At 43.9% G+C, this 18,221-nt stretch overlaps 6 protein-coding genes across 6 annotated transcripts; 3 read left to right on the top strand and 3 right to left on the bottom strand.

The window, feature by feature from the left end:
• Window positions 1–44: 44 nt before the first annotated feature.
• On the bottom strand, window positions 45–4,633 carry LOC132260841 (Fanconi anemia group M protein homolog). Its single transcript, XM_059759213.1, has 4 exons — window positions 4,281–4,633; window positions 3,715–4,083; window positions 2,816–3,657; window positions 45–2,399 (listed from the first exon to the last, which is right to left on the bottom strand). Exons 1-4 carry the CDS (start codon window positions 4,309–4,311, stop codon window positions 126–128), a joined length of 3,516 nt encoding a protein of 1,171 aa, XP_059615196.1. The 5' UTR covers window positions 4,312–4,633; the 3' UTR covers window positions 45–125.
• A 192-nt stretch (window positions 4,634–4,825) lies between these two features.
• Window positions 4,826–7,950, top strand: LOC132257240 (dynein assembly factor with WDR repeat domains 1). Its single transcript, XM_059754081.1, has 5 exons — window positions 4,826–4,870; window positions 5,321–5,608; window positions 5,704–5,815; window positions 5,886–6,203; window positions 7,374–7,950. Exons 1-5 carry the CDS (start codon window positions 4,831–4,833, stop codon window positions 7,864–7,866), a joined length of 1,251 nt encoding a protein of 416 aa, XP_059610064.1. The 5' UTR covers window positions 4,826–4,830; the 3' UTR covers window positions 7,867–7,950.
• A 108-nt stretch (window positions 7,951–8,058) lies between these two features.
• On the top strand, window positions 8,059–15,063 carry LOC132258791 (endoribonuclease Dcr-1). Its single transcript, XM_059756273.1, has 5 exons — window positions 8,059–8,949; window positions 9,009–10,756; window positions 11,140–14,481; window positions 14,541–14,782; window positions 14,848–15,063. Exons 1-5 carry the CDS (start codon window positions 8,157–8,159, stop codon window positions 15,014–15,016), a joined length of 6,294 nt encoding a protein of 2,097 aa, XP_059612256.1. The 5' UTR covers window positions 8,059–8,156; the 3' UTR covers window positions 15,017–15,063.
• LOC132258833 (small ribosomal subunit protein bS18m) lies at window positions 15,045–15,667 on the bottom strand. The gene is made up of 2 exons (XM_059756334.1): window positions 15,549–15,667; window positions 15,045–15,480 (listed from the first exon to the last, which is right to left on the bottom strand). The coding sequence occupies exons 1-2, from the start codon at window positions 15,577–15,579 to the stop codon at window positions 15,098–15,100; spliced, it is 414 nt and encodes a 137-aa protein (XP_059612317.1). The 5' UTR covers window positions 15,580–15,667; the 3' UTR covers window positions 15,045–15,097.
• On the top strand, window positions 15,662–16,528 carry LOC132258826 (uncharacterized). The gene is made up of 3 exons (XM_059756321.1): window positions 15,662–15,832; window positions 15,891–16,104; window positions 16,166–16,528. The coding sequence occupies exons 1-3, from the start codon at window positions 15,757–15,759 to the stop codon at window positions 16,476–16,478; spliced, it is 603 nt and encodes a 200-aa protein (XP_059612304.1). The 5' UTR covers window positions 15,662–15,756; the 3' UTR covers window positions 16,479–16,528.
• Window positions 16,476–18,125, bottom strand: LOC132258819 (probable galactose-1-phosphate uridylyltransferase). The gene is made up of 4 exons (XM_059756307.1): window positions 17,975–18,125; window positions 17,753–17,922; window positions 17,032–17,683; window positions 16,476–16,738 (listed from the first exon to the last, which is right to left on the bottom strand). The coding sequence occupies exons 1-4, from the start codon at window positions 17,997–17,999 to the stop codon at window positions 16,530–16,532; spliced, it is 1,056 nt and encodes a 351-aa protein (XP_059612290.1). The 5' UTR covers window positions 18,000–18,125; the 3' UTR covers window positions 16,476–16,529.
• Between the last annotated feature and the right edge of the window lie 96 nt (window positions 18,126–18,221).

Genomic DNA, 18,221 nt, shown 5'->3' with positions numbered 1-18,221 from the left:
GGAAATGTCGGACAAAATGGGATTATTTGTATATAGAGCATTACTAAATGTGTATATAAGTGTATTCTGTGTATTATAATGTACAAGATGATGAGAGAAAAACAGAAAATCTCGAGTAAACTGTGCTACCTCTTTTCTGGACTCATCCCAGCCTGCCGTCGTAATTCATTCAGGTCGTCATCTTCCGAACTGTCGTCAATGGCGAGAATTCGTGACTTTTTCGCTTTTTTCCCACGACCCCGGGATCTTTTCAACCTCTTGCGTGCTCGTAATATTGCCTCCGCTTGGCTCAGAACCGACAAATCACTGTCAGACTCATCCGCCTCTTCCACCACGAAGCTGTCGTAGATGTATTCCGAAACCTCTGGTGGCTGGGTCTGCGAGAATACATCTGTGATGTTCCGGTATTTGTCCGGATGTGGTATCCTGAATCCATTACGGGTTGGACTCCGCACAGACTGGAGATACTTCGCTTGCATATCATTCTCTATATCGAGCTGCTCCAGTTGCTCGTCCTCATCGCTGCTCACGACAATGGAGTCCAACAGGCAAGTATCATCCTCATCCTCCTCGTCATCTCCCGAACCGGCAGCCTCGAAATGGATAAACGCAGGCTGAGGTTGCCTTCGACTACTCCTTGACTCCTGAGTCTCTGCCACGTCTTGTGAATTTAAAGCACGACAAGTGCTGAACTCGTGATGCTGCGTATTCGATATATCGCCCTCCTCCGCCTCCTGGCATGTGGCGAAAACTTCACTGCTGCCTTGCTCAGATATTCCCCGGGACAGGGTGGTGCATACGGAGTTTGTCTTGCTTGGCAAATCATCAGTATTGTTATTGGAGTGTTTCAATCGGGAGTTCACGCTCCTGCCACTCAACAAAGACGGTGAAGTGAATTCCTCCGTATATTCATCATTCTGAGGTGGTGGGGTGGAAACTCCCAGCAGATCCCGCTCAAAAATACACCCATTGCCGTTGAATATATCTTCAATGCTCCCCAAATTGAATTTATTGTCAGAGTCACTGGATGATGTTGAGCACAATTGTAATCCTGGATTACTCTCAACCTCCGTACCATGACCAACGTCTGCCTTCCTTGCCACCGGGCAACCTTGTGCCCTACGATTTCGACCCAGTGGTACATTTTCCTGCGAGCAGGGAATCACCTCCTCACCATCTGACACATCATCATGTGATATATCTTGGGCAATTTCGTTCAGCATTCCATCTTTACACGTCCGCATATCCGACTCATCACACCTTCCATTGCTCTCGAACAATTCACTTAACGATGATATTAGGTAGAATGACAAAATTGTCTCACCACAAATTGATTTGCGCGTCAGGTCATCATCCTCAGGCGTGCTGTGGGCGTCTATGAAGCCCGTGTTGAGATCAGAAACGTCGAATATTATCTCCTCCTGCTCCTCACTTATTCCCGCCATCTCCCACGATGCACAACCGTTGAGCTTCTTCATAACATTCTCGAGAATTGAGGCGAAGTAATCAACGCGATGTTGACTGGTGGCCACATCTTTCTCCAGCAATTCAAAGAATCCCGCTGGCGCCTCACTGCGCGCTTTTCGGTGGCGCTCGAGCAGTTCCCTGAAAAATTCCTTGGCGTGTGGCACTAAATGACTTCCTCGGATGATATTGTCTAGATTGCCATCCTGAACATTGGAGAATTGTTCGCTCTTCAATTTCTCCACCCGCTGCAGAATCATATCCAATGGCATCGAGGTGAGCACAGGAATGACATCACTCGCTGGTGATGCGAGGACCACGGAAATGTCGTTCTCATCGCTATCCCCGCACTCCTGGGGTTGGTGTGAGCTCTTCAGTGGCACATTTTTGAAGTAATCAACAATATTGCGCGCTGCACCCTTCGTTTTTTCACCCTTTCCGCCCAGCGAGGGTGTTAAATTCACCGGATTAAACTCAACAGGCACTAATCGAGGCGTTGCACACGCCAGAGCTTCCATTACAATAGGATTCCGATCGATCTCCCCAGTCACATCACCCCTTTCGCGCCACAATTCACTATGGGCCAGCGTGTCGGCCCCCTCATGCACAGCCACAAGTATTTGGCATTTTTTCCCACCACACGATGACACTCGACTCCTTATGAATTGCTTCAGATGCCGCCCATTTGTGTCGTAGCAAATTATTAAATCCACTTCATTCACAACACCCTCGTCTGGTATGCTGGCGGTTATGATGGTGTTTATGGTGCCACGGATAAATTTCAATCTTGTGCAATTTCTTTCGCTCTCACTCATCTCATGCGGCTGAAAGCTCACAGATCGCAGTTGAGGACATTTTTGCCGCAGACACTGATGTATCAGTGGCGTTGTCTTAGGACAATTGCTAAATATTATGAGGCGTGACTCCATATTTTTCTGCAAAGACAGAGAGAGAGAGAGAAAGAGGAACCCACAAATGGTAGGTATAAATAAAAAATGAACATGAGAATCCAAGAGATTGAGAAATATTTTTCACCACATGCCGTTTTGTACAAGTCATGTCGGTGGTGAAGAACAAAGAAAAATGAAATGGGAAAAAAGACAATATCGGAAGAACATTAATTAAATAAGAAAGCGGTGAGGTTGTTCTTTTTCAATTTCTCTCAACCAAACTCGCAAGTTCTCGTTCGCTCCATTCAACACTGATTCGGCAGAGTAGACATGGAACAGAAGAGCTTTATAGCTATTTTTAGCAACGAGATACCGCAGTATTGAATAGAACGCGCTATATTCGCAGAAGTGAAGCAGTAATCATAGCTATAAGGGCTATAAATATTAATTCAAACATATACCTGGAAATGTTCCATCAGAACTTTTTCCACCACAGCGATCTTTGGATGTCCTGCGATGATATTGTCGTACAGCTCTTCATTCAACTTGAAATTATCCATTTCACTCGCCCTCAAGCATCTTGCAAAAGTATTCTTCAGCTCCTGCATAAGCTTCCTCAGGCTCTCACCTCCGATTCTTGTTCCCCTCTGCACTGACTCACTGTCGAGATGAGCCAGAAAGCTGACCACTCCGTAGTCATTCAATAGTTCCACTGCATGATAAAGTTCGATGCAGACATCGATATTAGAGAGGATTTCAGTATAATTCGATGGCTTTTGAGTCAAACTTGTCTCAATGTACTTCTTCTTTGCCGTCGTCAGTTTTGCCTTCGAGAGAGAGCCAGACACGTTGACATTGACGAGCACAGCGCGCAAGAATGGATCAATGGCACTGAGGAATTCATCTCTAATCGCTCGGAATTGCTCTCTCGCCTCCGCCTCAAGCGGTCTGACGCTGCTCTTGCTAACATATGCCGCAATATCGGGAGAGCTTTCATGTCGAATTTCCAAATTCGATATTCGCAGATTCTTCACAACGTCCACCACTTCAGTGGCTTTCTTGGCCATCACCGACGTCTGAGCCAATATGCGAAAATATTCATTTCGCTCACCAAGGAGTTCAATAATGTGTGTATAGGGATTATTGTTTCCACGTGCTTTGTGCGCCTCCGTGACCACTAGCAGCTTGATCCGCACAAATGGTATGTCCGGGAGCTCCCTAAAGTCCGACAACATCTGACGTGGTGTGCCAAATATCACCCGATGCCTCTTCCACATGTCCAGCCGTGCCGATGGAGTCTTGCCTGTGGAATTACGGGAGTAAATAAATAAAAATCAATTAAATGGAGCCCAACCATTACCTGTGATTTCCACGCAATCTCCCCTTGGGATGTTCATTATATTTGAACACGCTTCCATTTGTCCCTTCAGAACGGATTTACTGGCGCTCAGGAAAATTACCTTGCTCATTGGATACCACCGATAAATGTTGTACATTACGACCGAGGCTATAAATGACTTCCCCAGTCCATCCGGCAGCACAACGAGGGTGTTTTGGAAAAATGCCTCCATACATATTTTATACTGATACTCCCGAAATGGGTATTTATCCGTGCTCCTGGGATATACATAGTTGGTGCCAGCTTTGTCGTCAAACCCCTTGAACTCGGCCTCAGTCCTGAGAAGTCCTGACCTGTTCACCTCCCGGACAGCAAACTCCGGGCGCACGGCTGCAAAACAAAAGCATTAAAGTAAGGTTAGCCCACCTGTTGTTCTTATTCATGCCCACATTGCTGCATTCCTCTCCTATATTCTCCTGCAGTAGAATGCCAATTAATCGACAAACACCTCACGACCACCCAATTCATCCCAACAATGCTCAATTGTCCATATATAATTGCATTACTAATCAACATTGCAAACTTACATGCACCTCTGTTCATCAGCACATCACCCATGACATTTAATCAAATCACACTTAGTTGATCGTCAGCAGGATGTATTCTCGAAATTTCGCTACTCAGAATAATAATAAGAGGCCAAGAAATCAAATAAATTCACTCTCAAAAGCACCATTGAAAGCAGACAGCGCACAAACGATAGCAAATACAACAAAACACTGGAGGTCTGCGCCGGATCACTCCATCATTCATTCTAAACAAACTTGTTTATACATACTAAAAACATAAAAATTCGCCTTATTTCTTGGTAAAAATAACCATGACCATCCACAGATTTGTGTAGTATTATTATGAATTACGGGAATTACATGATTTACTGAATTCTCTAATACGTTCGCCGAATCCCGTCAAAGCCAAAACTGACAACCCAAAGAGGATGCGCCTGACGGTGGGCAAAACGTAAATGAACTTGAAATATTAACCGTTTCCAAGGAAATCTCTCGTTGTTTAATATCGAGGAATTGTTATTAGTTTTTGTTGCCTGTCGCAATCGTGTGAGAGAAATTGCCAACTGTAATGAAATTGAAAAAGTTCTACTTGCGTTACTATCCACCAGGTAAAATTTAATCCAACAACTTGATATAATTATCAGTGAGGCCAAGCTTCAGGCAGAGTTGATGTCGCTTCGACTTTCCATAGAATTGAAAAATTTGTGGTGAAAAGTTCATTATCAATTGAACTCATTGGGGAATGTGGAGTGAAACGAGAATTTCATCATTAGGAGAATTGTTAAAGATATTGGCATAATTGGTAAATTGCAACATCAATCTGAGTTAGTGGTAAAAGCTTTTCGGTGCTCTTGCCCAAAAATTCACAGAGCGATTGGCATTAGAAGGACGTCGTTATAAATGTGGAGCTCTACAAATATCAATATGGAGTTCTTTCACAGGATATATGAATAAATTCGTCTACATTCCCCCGCCATACAAAACAGTTTCAACTCTGCCACCATCGCATAGCAATAAAGTACATTTCCATGCGATTCTTCTATTGGAATCTATTTAAGGAATTGCCCTGTGCTTCAGCAAAAGCAACATTGATGAGGTAAAAGTAATCAGTTTGCATGATTTAACAACGCAAACGGATGTTGGTAAATTGGCAGAGAAGATTTCCGCCTCTGAGACCCTTATAACACCCAATGTTATGCCGCAACTTATTGATTTGCTAATTAAATTGCAAAATAAGTTGAAGGAGCCGGTGAAGAAGAAATTCTACATACATAAAACATTCAACACTCACGTCTTGCCCATCACGAATGTCTGCTTCGACAAGTCTGGCCATCGATTTGCTACAGGTAAGGCCAAACTTTTGCCAATAACGCCAATAACACTCCTTTGGATGGGCGGTAGGAATAATCTCATATTCAAATGAACATCCGTCGCTCTCCAGGCAGTTACGATCGCACGTGCAGGGTGTGGAACGTGGAGGCTGGGGTCGAGGAGAGCATCTTGCGTGGACACGAGAATGTGGTGTTCGCCGTGAACTTTAACACGCCAAAGTGGTGAGAAAAATGAAACACTTTTGAATTCTCACCCACAAACGCCCACTCACATTCTTCTCTGTCTCGCCAGCGACCGCCTCGTGACGGGATCGTTCGACAAGACGGCCAAGGTCTGGAATGCATCCTCAGGCGCCTTGCTCAGAACCTTCCATGGTCATGCCAATGAGATTGTAGCCACGGAATTCAACACGCACAATGATGATGAAATAGCCAGCGCTTCCATGGACGGCACGTCGCGAATATTCCGCGTGGAAACTGGCCAGGAGACTCACAATTTGACCGGACACGGCGATGCTATTATTTCAGCTCGTTTCGACAATGAAGGTCATCTTCTGCTTACAGGATCTTTCGATAGCACGGCAAAGGTGTGGGATTTGAGGAGTGGCAGGTGAGGCTATCATAGGAAGAAAAAACAACAATTTTCCACCAAATCCATAAGTTATAGACCGAGAAACGTTTTAACGTGAAATTTTTCTGCCCATCGAACCTTCTGCTCTGTCCGCTCTGTCCGCTTGATGACCAAATAAAGAGATTTCATGAATTGAGCCTATTTCGGGCGAATTACCGCACATTACCGAAATTATATGGTCGTTTATGCACATTGAGAAAATCACAGAGAAATAAGAAATCATTTGCAATTAGAATAAATCAGCACCCCTAATGAGCTTCCCTGTCCCACAGAGTATATAGACATCATCGACAAAATTGTTGGACTCCATCGAAAATTACCCCCAAGCGGATAATATGTATGATGAAGAAGGCCAGAAAAGAAGGAGAGATGTAATTAAAATTGTAAATCATTTTCACACTTTCATTGTTGAAGGGAAACGACATATTTTTCATGTTCTCCCTCCCATGAAAATGCTACCGTTGTGCTTGAGTGACCAACGAAAGCAAATAAAAGTTTTGGATTATTTGCTCATCTCGGGGAGAAAGAGAGAAAAGTGAGTGAAAACTCCCACAGAACATTAAACTTTTCACAACTTAGAGCCACACAGCCACCCTCTGAGTGGCACTTGAACGAATTTGAGCATTGTTCTCATTAGACAAGGAGAAGGTGTGTGCTTAATTCATCAAGAGGCAGTAACTCGACAAATTTTGTACGTAGGCAAACTACTCCAATATTTACTCCCATTTCTGCTGCTTCTATTATTATTATTAAATTCCTTCGCCTTTCATGGGAAAATGTAATAAAAAAAAGATCTCGTTGAGAAGATACACTTTTAAAGTCAAATACGACGGAAAATTCTCTGCGTCACAATGTCAATCACGTATCTAATGCATAAATTTACCAACTGCTCCTTTTTCGTCTCCATGTACAATCCTCCTCAAAGTTTTCTGCGAATTTTCCTTCCACACCCCTTTTATCATCTTTTCCGCATTCTTTGTACTTTATGGTATGATTTCTAGAACAAACATTTTATTATACAATGAATACGGAATGTTTTTGCTCCTCATTATACCTTCAAGCAAATACCAAGAAATTTGCTTGAGCTATCCTTTCTATTATACAAATTAATGAGGATGAATGTATAAAACAAAGATAATGTATCCTCAGGGATGTCATAACTTTCAACGGCCACAATGGGGAGATCAGCAATGCAATCTGGAATATCAACTGCAAAATGATAGCCACGGGATCTCTGGATAGTACAGCGCGACTCTGGGATATTAGAGAACGAAAGACCCTTTACACAATTGATGATCACTCTGATGAGGTTTTGGACGTGTCCTTTGACTACAGTGGCCAACATTTGGTAACCGCAAGTGCAGATTGCAGCGCAAAACTCTGGAACATTGCTGGCAAAGCAGATAAAATCGCCACTATGACTGGCCACACCGATGAGATCTCCAAGGTCTCCTTTAGTCCTCCTGGTCTCATGATCCTCACCGCATCTGCCGATCGAACAGCCAGGATCTGGACTCTGGATGGAACGTGTTCTCAGGTTCTCAGCGGCCACACCGGTGAGATCTTCTCCTGCAGCTTCAATTACATCGGTGATACAATTGTTACGGCATCCAAAGACAACACGTGCAAAATATGGAGATGATTTTGTTGGTATACAGTGTAATTGCTGTAAACACCAAATAATTTTAGTAAGAAGGTAAAATACAACACCACTAGCGGCCCCTGGAGTGGCGGAACGGCAGCACCCCTTTAATTTTCTAGCAGATTTTGCTCAATTTTGCTCAGGTCCACGTGACGACATGCGCGCTGCCTCGCGGATGACAGCGATTGACAGCGTCCTGAGGAAAATTGTGTTTTTATCGTGATGGAAAAATTACGCGTGTTTTTTTAGTAGAAGTTAGTAAGAAAATTGTACATAGTGTAGTTAATTGAATGGCGTACACGTGGGCCGACAATGTCCACACTACGGCCTTCACGCCAAGGGATTATCAGGTGGAGTTGCTGGCGGCGGCGTTTGAGGAGAATGTTTTTGTCTGCATTGAGCAAAACTCCTCCAAAGAGTTCATTGCCCTCAAGCTCATCCATGAGCTGGGCAGTGATCTGCGACGAGAGGACACCCCTAAAGCGACAATCTACCTATCCAGCGAGAGAAATGGGGTCTCAACATACAATCTCGTCTACCACCTCACAGACTTGGAGCCAATGAATTGTTGTGAATTCGAAGAGCCCAAATTGAAAACGGAAGATCTTCTCCGGAAGGTTGTGATAATTGGTCCGCAACAATTTTTAGCCCTCTTGGAGAACAGGGTGTTAGGAATTGATCAAATCAACCTCATCGTGGTGGAAAATTGTCACAAGATGACCTTTTCGAAGGATATTCAAGAAATTTTTGTTAGGTTTTACAAGAAAACTCCAAGTAAACCCAAAATTCTGGGCTTAGCGGGTCCTTTACACAACGCTGGGTGTCCACTAGGACGCCTGGGGGCAGAGATTGAGTGTTTGGAACAGTTTGTTCACTGTCGTGCAGAAACTGCCAGTGATATCGTCACTCTTCTGCGTTATTGCACAAAACCGCAGGAGATTGTTGTCCAGTGTGCTCCTCTGTCCTGTGACGAGTTGACATTATCCCTGACCCAGTTGGTTCAGTCAAAGATAGACTATCTCTCGGATCATCGGTTTGATCCCATGGAAATCTACAGTGACGAATACTACGATGAGCTGAAGAGTAAGTTCTGCAATCGCCAAGAATTATCAACAGATATTTGATCTTTGGATGCTTTTTAGACATTCCAGACCCAAAAGCTGAACCCCTAAGTTTCCTGGAGGATTTCCTGCAAGTGCTGAAGGAATTTGGCCCATGGTGTGCTGATAAGGCAGCCCTTGCGCTTCTCATTCAAATTGAGAAAAGCAAAGTAAAAACTCCCTACGAAAGACACTTTCTCTTACTATGCATGACTTCTACTACCTTTGTCCACGTGCGGGCATTCTGTGATAGCTATTTTAGTCAATTATCCAGTGAACGAGAACGCATCGGCAAGTATTCATCACCCAAAGTTCTCAGATTGCTCAGCATTCTGCGGTGCTTCAAGCCCGATCCCAAGCATGTGGGCAAGCTAAGCGAGACCCAAATTAAGGAAAATGGAGAAAGTGGCGAAGGAATAGCCCAGCTTCTTAAAGAAATTGACTCATTAGATTTCAAAGGACTCACTCTGAGCAGTGAACAGATTGAGGAGCATGTAAATGGAATGGTAGAAATTCAAGAATCATCTAAACTAAAGGATACTCTGAGGAATATAACTGAAAAGACCTTAGATGTGCAACCAAATGCCACAAACTCGCCGTTGAGAAGTGAAGGAAGGGTGCCAAGAATGCGACGAAAGAATCTGATGTCACATAGCCGGCAGCATCGTGGAGCCAACAGTCAGTCAATGGATCCGGATGCTCTCTGTGGCCTTGTATTTTGTGACACGGAGTTCGCCTCTAGAGTTCTCTTCTCGCTATTGTATGAAGTATCCAAATCCGACGAGGAGTTGAATTACCTCTCAGTGCAGTACATTGTGGACAAAGTGGCGGATCCACTGAAGGAGGTGAAACAGGCTGAAAGTGAGCACAGAAAGCAGGAAGAGGTACTGAAGAGATTCCGCATGCATGAATGCAATCTACTTATCGGTACATCCATACTGGAGAAGGAGATTGATTTGCCAAAGTGCAATTTAGTCATACGCTGGAATCCACCAAAGACATATCGGAGCTATGTGCAGTGCAAAGGACGAGCGAGAGCAACTAAGGCTTATCACATAATCATGGTTGGAGCGGATGTGCGTCCGCAAGAGGCGATCAATAACGATGATGATGTGAATGGATGCGAAAATGACTCTCTAGAAACTAGTAATACTCCGGAAAAAGCCACAGAGAATATAGATGACAACCTCGAAGAGATGAGAAGGAACACTGAGGGAATGGTGAGGCAATTTGCTGAATATGTGGAAATTGAGAAGATGCTTCTTCGACGATGTGCCAACAATGAGCCTGACCAGAGTGAACTTACACTATCTGAAAGGTACACTCAGTGCATCGTTCCATACAAGCCACTTCCTGCATTCGATGCGCCAAGCGTAAATCTCTCAACAGCTGTTGCCCTTGTAAATAAGTACTGTGCCAAATTGCCAAGTGACACATTCACCAAACTCACCCCCATTTGGCGGTATGAGAAGGCCCAGTGGCGAGCCAGGCCGCTCTACAAGTGCTCTCTCAGACTACCAATTAATTCACCATTGAAGTGTGACATCAACGGATGCCTCATGCCATCACGAACACTCGCCCGCCGCCTAACAGCTCTAATTGCGTGTCGCTTGCTCCACATGTGTGGTGAACTCGATGATAATCTGCAGCCCATCGGGAAGGAGGGATATCGTGCCTTTGAGCCCGACTGGGAGAATTTCGAGCTCGAGTCAACCGACGAAATGTTGATTAATGACAACTTGGAACCCCGACCCGGTACGACAAAACGGAGACAGTACTACTACAAAAGGGTGAGTTTACATACTTAACAACTTAATCAATTATGCTTACACTTATGGAAAATTGTTTAAAGGTATTTCGACCACTTTTCCAAAGCATTTTACTTTCAATGACACCATTTATTCCGCGGACTTGTTGCAATTCTCTGTAAAAAGTCTCAGAGGCATTCTCTCTGATCTTAATCCAACTAATGTGATGGTATGGTAAAGAGGCGGGTTTATACTAAAAGCCCATCAAGCTAATAGGATTCCATTTGTTAAACTTCCTCTCAATTGTCGAGGCAAACCGACAAAATGTAATCCTTTGATAGTGAAATATGCCACAAATTTATGCAAATGCCCTCAAATTCTGTGGATGACCCACTTATGCTAACAAATACCGTTCTACCCTCCAGGTCGCATCCGCTCTTTCTGGCTGTCGCCCAACTGTGGGTGAGCAGTGCTACTTTTACTACATTCAGATGGTGCTCAAGTGCCCCATCCCCGAGGAACAGAACACTCGAGGCCGCAAAATCTATCCACCGGAAGAATCACTGCAGGGCTTTGGTATATTGACTGTGAAGAAAATCCCCCAGATCAGTGCATTCCCTATATTCACGCGCTCTGGTGAGGTGGAGGTCTCCCTGCGACTTGTTGCCACTGACATTATCCTCACGGAAACACGGTTGCAGCACATTAACACCTTCATCAATTACACCTTCACGAATGTCCTAAGACTCCAGAAGTACCTGATGCTCTTCGATGCGGACGCTAATGAAAATTGCTACTTTGTTGTACCCACTATAAAGGTGGAGAATGACGGGGTGGCTGTGGACTGGGAGTTCTTGCGCCTGATCAATGACAATGCTGATGTATTGCCTCAAGCTGTGTCGGAAACGGAGAGAACAACCCAAACATTCGATGCCAATAAATTCAAGGATGCTGTCGTGATGCCGTGGTACCGTAATCAGGATCAACCACAGTATTTCTACGTGGCGGAGATTTGTTTCCACTTATCCCCAGAGAGCAGCTTTCCCGGTGAGAATTACAGCACATTCCGCGAATACTATTTTCGCAAGTATGGCATACAGGTGCAGAATTGTAAACAGCCCCTTCTCGATGTGGATCACACCAGTGCCCGGCTCAATTTTCTTACGCCGCGCTACGTGAACAGAAAGGGAGTGGCACTGCCAACAAGTTCTGAGGAGACAAAGCGCGCAAAGAGGGAGAATTTGGAACAAAAGCAAATTCTAGTTCCGGAACTTTGCACGATTCATCCATTTTCGGCCTCTCTGTGGCGGGCAGCGGTTTGTCTCCCATGCATCTTGTATAGATTTAATGCCCTCCTCTTGGCCGACGAGATACGTCGCCAAGTGTCACAGGATTTGGGATTGGGAAAAGTGGCAAATGGAGAGGATTTTGAGTGGCCATCGCTAGATTTTGGATGGAGTTTAGCAGAAGTGCTGAAAAAGTCTCGCGAGATAGCTAAACAGGAGTCTCCGGAGAAAAGTGACGATGAATCCTCGTCAGAGAAACCCGTCCAGGAGGAGAAGATAAAGAAGCAAAGCAGTAAACTCAGCAAGAAATTGAATGGTGTAACAGCAGAGAAGGAGGATGATGATTTGGATGACGAGTCCAATGAATATGACGAAGATCTTATGGAAATTGGCACTTGGTCTAATGATATGGCTAATGATGTTCAGATAAGCTTTGATGGGCTAGCTGATGATAACTGGACCATTCAGAATCCCAATCAAATTCGGTATGGATCACCAACATCGTGGAATGCATCAAATCAGTCGGGAAATGTCTTTGATTCCACTTATTATGACACAGACTCCGATGATTCACTCCAATCTGACCAGGATGACACTGAGAGTGTTAAGAGTGAGGGAAAGATGCGCATTGAATTTAAATCGGACAATCTAGCGGAAGCTATTGAGACTGAAGAGGAGATTCTTAAGCGCCAGAAGAAACTTGCCATTATCAATGACATGATTCTGGGCGGTCAAGCTTCAGATTCAGGAGAGAATGATTTTAATAATCTTCAAAGACTTCCTGATGTCAATCTGAGTTGTTCTATTGAAGAATGCGAGAGTAAGTTTGAAGAGGCTGTGTTGGATAACATCGATAGGATCAAGAGATCAGGAATGATGGTGAATTACAACGAAGATGTAGTTATCGTGAAAAAAAGGGACAGCACCAAAGAAATAACACCGACGTTCTCTCTTGAACTTCTTGAGGAATTTCTTCCTTATGCGGCGAAAAAGGATTTGCAACGATTTTATCAGGACGGTGGATTAACTCTTGACAATTTACACTCTATCAATAAGGCATTCATAGAAGAAAGCAAAGCTGATAATGTGGAAAATCTCTGTTCTGGACATCTCTTCGATAGATTCATTACCAAGCCAACTATGTCTGAAGACGCCTTTATTGAACAACGACGGAGAAAATTGCAACAAAACTTGTCCTTGACAGCTGAGGAGATGATGGAGAACTACAACGATAAAATTCCTAATGACAAGCCTGAATTCTTCAGTTTTGACTATCAACCAAATCTCAAGGGTCATCCTGGACCTAGTCCTAGCATTATCCTTCAAGCGCTGACCATGTCCAATGCTAATGATGGCATTAACCTTGAGAGACTGGAAACTATAGGAGATTCTTTTCTCAAATACGCCATAACAACCTATCTTTATTGCACCTATGAAGACGTTCATGAGGGAAAATTGAGTCATCTCCGTTCGAAACAAGTCTCCAACCTCAATCTCTACCGTCTGGGACGACGAAAGATGCTGGGTGAAAGCATGATATCAACCAAGTTTGAGCCTCATGACAACTGGTTGCCGCCATGCTACTATATTCCGAAGGAATTAGAGAAGGCCCTGATTGAGGCACGAATTCCGGCCTGTCATTGGAATCTTGCAGAACTGCCCAATCTCAAGGAGATGACGAGTCAGGAAATTTGTAACCTCATCCGTGATCGCGCCAATGTTCTAGGACTGGCAGAGAAGGTGGACAAAGACGATGAGATGGATACAAGTTTAAATTTCGATAACTTTCCCTGCTTCATCCCCTACAATTTGGTCACACAGCACAGTATTCCAGACAAATCTGTCGCGGACTGCGTGGAGGCTCTAATAGGAGCATACTTAATCGAGTGTGGGCCAAGAGGTGCTCTTTTGTTCATGGCCTGGGTAGGAATTCGTGTCCTGCCTTGCTTTGAAATCTCATATCCCGAAAAACTAGATCGCTTGCCAGGAACATCAACTCTGGAGCATGAGAAAGACACATCCCGAAGAACAGTGTATGGATGGTGGACTGCTCCAAAATCGCCTCTTCTAAGTCACTATCCTCAGCCGATGAAAATGCTCACGGAACTTCTGGATGGCTTTGGACAGTTTGAAAAAACAATAGACTATGAATTTCGGGATAAATCTTATCTTCTACAAGCCATGACTCATGCTTCCTATTCTCCCAATCGCCTCACTGACTGCTATCAGCGATTGGAGTTTTTGGGCGATGCTGTTCTGGACTATCTTATCACCAGGCATCTTTACGAAGATCCCCGCCAACACTCTCCAGGAGCCCTGACTGACCTGAGGTCCGCCCTGGTTAACAATACAATCTTCGCCTCATTGGCCGTCCGTCATGGCTTCCACAAGTACTTCAGACATCTCTCACCCGGTCTCAATGAGGTCATTGATCGCTTCGTGAGGTTCCAGCATGAGAACGGCCACAGCATCAGCGAAGAGGTGAGCCTTCCACACTTAATGTATAACAAGTTTCAAGCTAATCCTCCCTGCAATTTCAGTACTATCTAATTTCCGAGGACGAGTGTGATGAGGCTGAGGACGTGGAGGTGCCGAAGGCACTTGGAGACGTATTCGAATCTGTCGCTGGTGCAATATTTCTCGACTCGGGAATGTCTCTCGATGCCGTGTGGAAGGTGTACAGCAATATGATGCGGCCAGAGATCGAACAGTTCAGCAATTCAGTGCCAAAGTCGCCAATAAGGGAACTTCTGGAGTTGGAGCCAGAGACAGCCAAGTTTAGGTAAGGAAACCGAAATTTAGTGTCAGAAGGAATGACTTTTTCATGGACATTTTTCTGAATTGCAGCAAACCAGAGAAACTCGCGGATGGTCGGAGGGTGCGAGTGATGGTGGAGGTCTTTGGAAAAGGGACTTTCCGTGGAATTGGCCGCAATTATCGAATCGCCAAGTGTACAGCGGCTAAGTGTGCGCTTCGTCAGCTCAAGAAACAGGGACTTATTGGCAAAAAGCACTAAGAATGATCTACATAAATAATAAAAAGTATTTGTAACGATTCTACCTTGGATTACTTTATTTCTGAAACTGAACACGTCTGGCTAGTACTTGTGAGGTCGAATGGGTCGTTCGGGATCGAAGAGAGGAGGATCCTTCAGAAACTCAGTGGCTTTCTTATAAGTGGGCATGAGTCCACTGTTTTGCGACTTAATAATTTCCAATTCAACCATCATCTGTTTCGCCTTGCATAGCCCGGTGATGTGCCTTCCGTAAGTCTTTCCCGTATAGGGACTCTGGAACTGTGATAGTAGCCTCACATTTTTGTAATTTGGCTCAATATTGGCCCTGCAAAGGATGCACTTCTGTCGTGGTTTCTCAAATGGATTCTCCATGGTCACCGGTTCATCTGGATTGACCAAAGAAGCCGCAGAATCAGTCGCATTCCGGATAATGACAAGAGGAGATTGAAGTATTTGTCCAAATCCTGAAGATTATACAATTCACGGCTACTTTTGGTTTCTTTGCATGAAAAGCATTATGAATACTACTCACTCAATCTATTTCGCAGGAAATTAATTGCCATTATTGAAGGAATTACAAAAAACCCACGTGAAAATTTACCACACGAAAACTCAGCAATCTGCAGTAAGAAACACAGAACCCTATTCTAGCAAATTTGACAGTATTTTTAGTGTGGCGCTCAGAAAACATAAACAAACATATTTATAGAAAAGTTTCTTATTGCGATTCTATAGGAATTATGTGGAAAGTTAATGAAAGTAATTCTCTAAATAATTCTATTCTACAGAAATCTGATGTGAAGGCATTAGTGCAGCGTAAGTATTTAAGTATTGGAAAGAAGTAATTTCTTTGTGATATTTTCCTCCGTTTCAGTGGCTGTTTTCTATATCGACAATCAGAGTTGTCCTGTTCAGAAACAGATTGTGACCAGGAAGAAAATATCTGCTTTCTCAAACAGTAATCTGTCAAACAACCAGTTTGTTGACCTATTCTTCACGGTTCTACGCATCATCGAAGAGTATTTGAGACGCACAGCTAGAGATTCTGGGAAGAAAGATATCCTGAGGAAACTCCTGCAGGAGCACAAGTAGAAACTTGTCTATAGACTTTTTCTTAGCTCTTATGAATGTTTGGTGTATCATTTACAGATTCCCTGAAGATTGCATGGAGGAAGTGTGCAACACGCTCTGGAAACACCGAGATCTCATGCTCCAGAAGTACTATGAACTGAAGACCGTTAATGTCGTTCCGAACATTTGCTGGAGAATCAACATAAGCATGATTAATGACAACGTAGCTAGAGTGTCAGATCCTAAAATTGTCCTGGAAATTGTCTATTCCGAAGGCAAGATCTCAACATTCGAGATTAGCAGATTTATGTTCCATCGACTGCGCTACACCATTGCCCAACTCCTCAAGTCTATGATCGCGATCGAAGCGAAAGCCATACTCAAAAACTAAAGCTTTATTCCCTTGTTTATTCCCCAAATTAAACTATTATTCACACTGTATTCACTGAATGGAGTAATGCCTCTTCCCGTCCAGTTCTCTCAGCCGTTCAGCTGCTTGTTCGGCTGTGAGGTCTCTCTGAGCCTGGCACAGTAGTTCAAATCCCACCATGAACTTGCGAACGGTGGCCGATCGCAGGAGAGGTGGATAGTAGATGGCATGCAAAGTCCAATGGTCGCTATTATCGTTCGCCATGGCTCCAGTCGGCGCACCTGCAAATTATAGTCTGATATTAATACAATTTCATACTGGTTTTTCCACTTTTTCACCTTTCTTCAAGTGCCTAATTATCGTAATTTTCGAGGGCTGAATATATTTGAATTTTAATTAATTGCATGTTTAATGATTAGCGATATTGAACACAGACTTTCGTCTCTGAGATAATGTGTGGAAAAATGCGAGTGGCATTAGGAACTGACAAATATTTTCACTCGTATTATCATGTTAATGTCTAATGCTGATAATCCAGACAAGTTATTAAACAATTCAATTTTCATGGACTTACCATGCCAACCCATGGAATATGGGAAGGAGCACTTGAAGAGATTGTCATACTTTGTGGTCAGCTCTTTAATCACAATGGCCAGATCCTCAGATTGCTCCTGAGTGAGTTCATCAAATCTCTTGGTGTCTCTTCGTGAGATTATCATAGTCTCAAATGGCCAACTGGCCCAGAACGGTACAACCACCAGCCAATTCCTATTCTCAATCACAATCCGCTCCCTCTTGAGCAGCTCCTTCTCCACATAGTCCAGCAAAAGGGGGCGACCGTTCTTCTCAAAGTACTGCCGCAAGTATTTGTCTTTGGTGGCTGGCTCGCTGGGGAGGAACGAGCAAGCCCAGATTTGGCAGTGAGGATGAGGATTTGAGCATCCCATGGCGGCGCCCTTGTTCTCAAATATTTGCACCCATGTATACTTTTGCTTCAGTTCTTCAAATTGCTCTCTCCACGTGGCGAGAACGTGGCCAATCTCCGTGACTGTGAGCAAGGGAAGAGTTTTGTTTGACTTTGGATGAAAGCAAATCACACGACAAGTGCCTCTTGCTGGTGCCGTCTGAAAGAGGGGGTCCTGATTGACTGGCGGTGCGGGAACATCCTCCAAGAGAGCCGGAAAATCATTGGTAAAGACAAAAGTGGAAGTGTAGTTGGGGTTTTTCTGGAAAAATGGTCAAAAATCAAATATTTGGAACAGATTTCAAATGGGTTTCATGCGGGCTGGTCTTACCATTCCATTTGCACGAATACCTCCCGGACAAAGGGGATTTTTTGGGTCAAAATCAGATGCGCTAAAGAGTTCCGGTGACTCTTCCTGACCTGACCAAGGTCTCAACATTCGGTGAGGACATACCAGCACCCATTGCCCGGTCAATGGGTTGAAACGAGTGTGCTGATGTTCTGGAAAGTAATTCTGAATATACCAAAATCCGTGAATAAATCCCTTTCTTACCTTTGATGTTAAATATAGCAGACATGATTCAACACAATTCTGTGCAAATCACGACTATTTTGCGGAAGTGTGTTTCTATTAGGCGTCAACTATGGAATGATGTTTAGTGCAATAATGAAGAGCAATTGAGTTGAGGAAATGCTCAATGCGATAAGCTCAAATGATCTTTTGTGTGTTTCGCATCGCTTTTCTGCCTATTTCATACACTGATAACGCATCTGATTGTGATAAAAAAGTTATATTTCGT

Source organism: Phlebotomus argentipes, unplaced genomic scaffold (assembly GCF_947086385.1).
Source record: "Phlebotomus argentipes unplaced genomic scaffold, Phlebotomus argentipes genome assembly contig_6, whole genome shotgun sequence".
Taxonomy (NCBI): domain Eukaryota; kingdom Metazoa; phylum Arthropoda; class Insecta; order Diptera; family Psychodidae; genus Phlebotomus; species Phlebotomus argentipes.
Note: the sequence above shows the minus strand (reverse complement) of the source record. Positions and strands in the feature narration are given on the sequence as shown.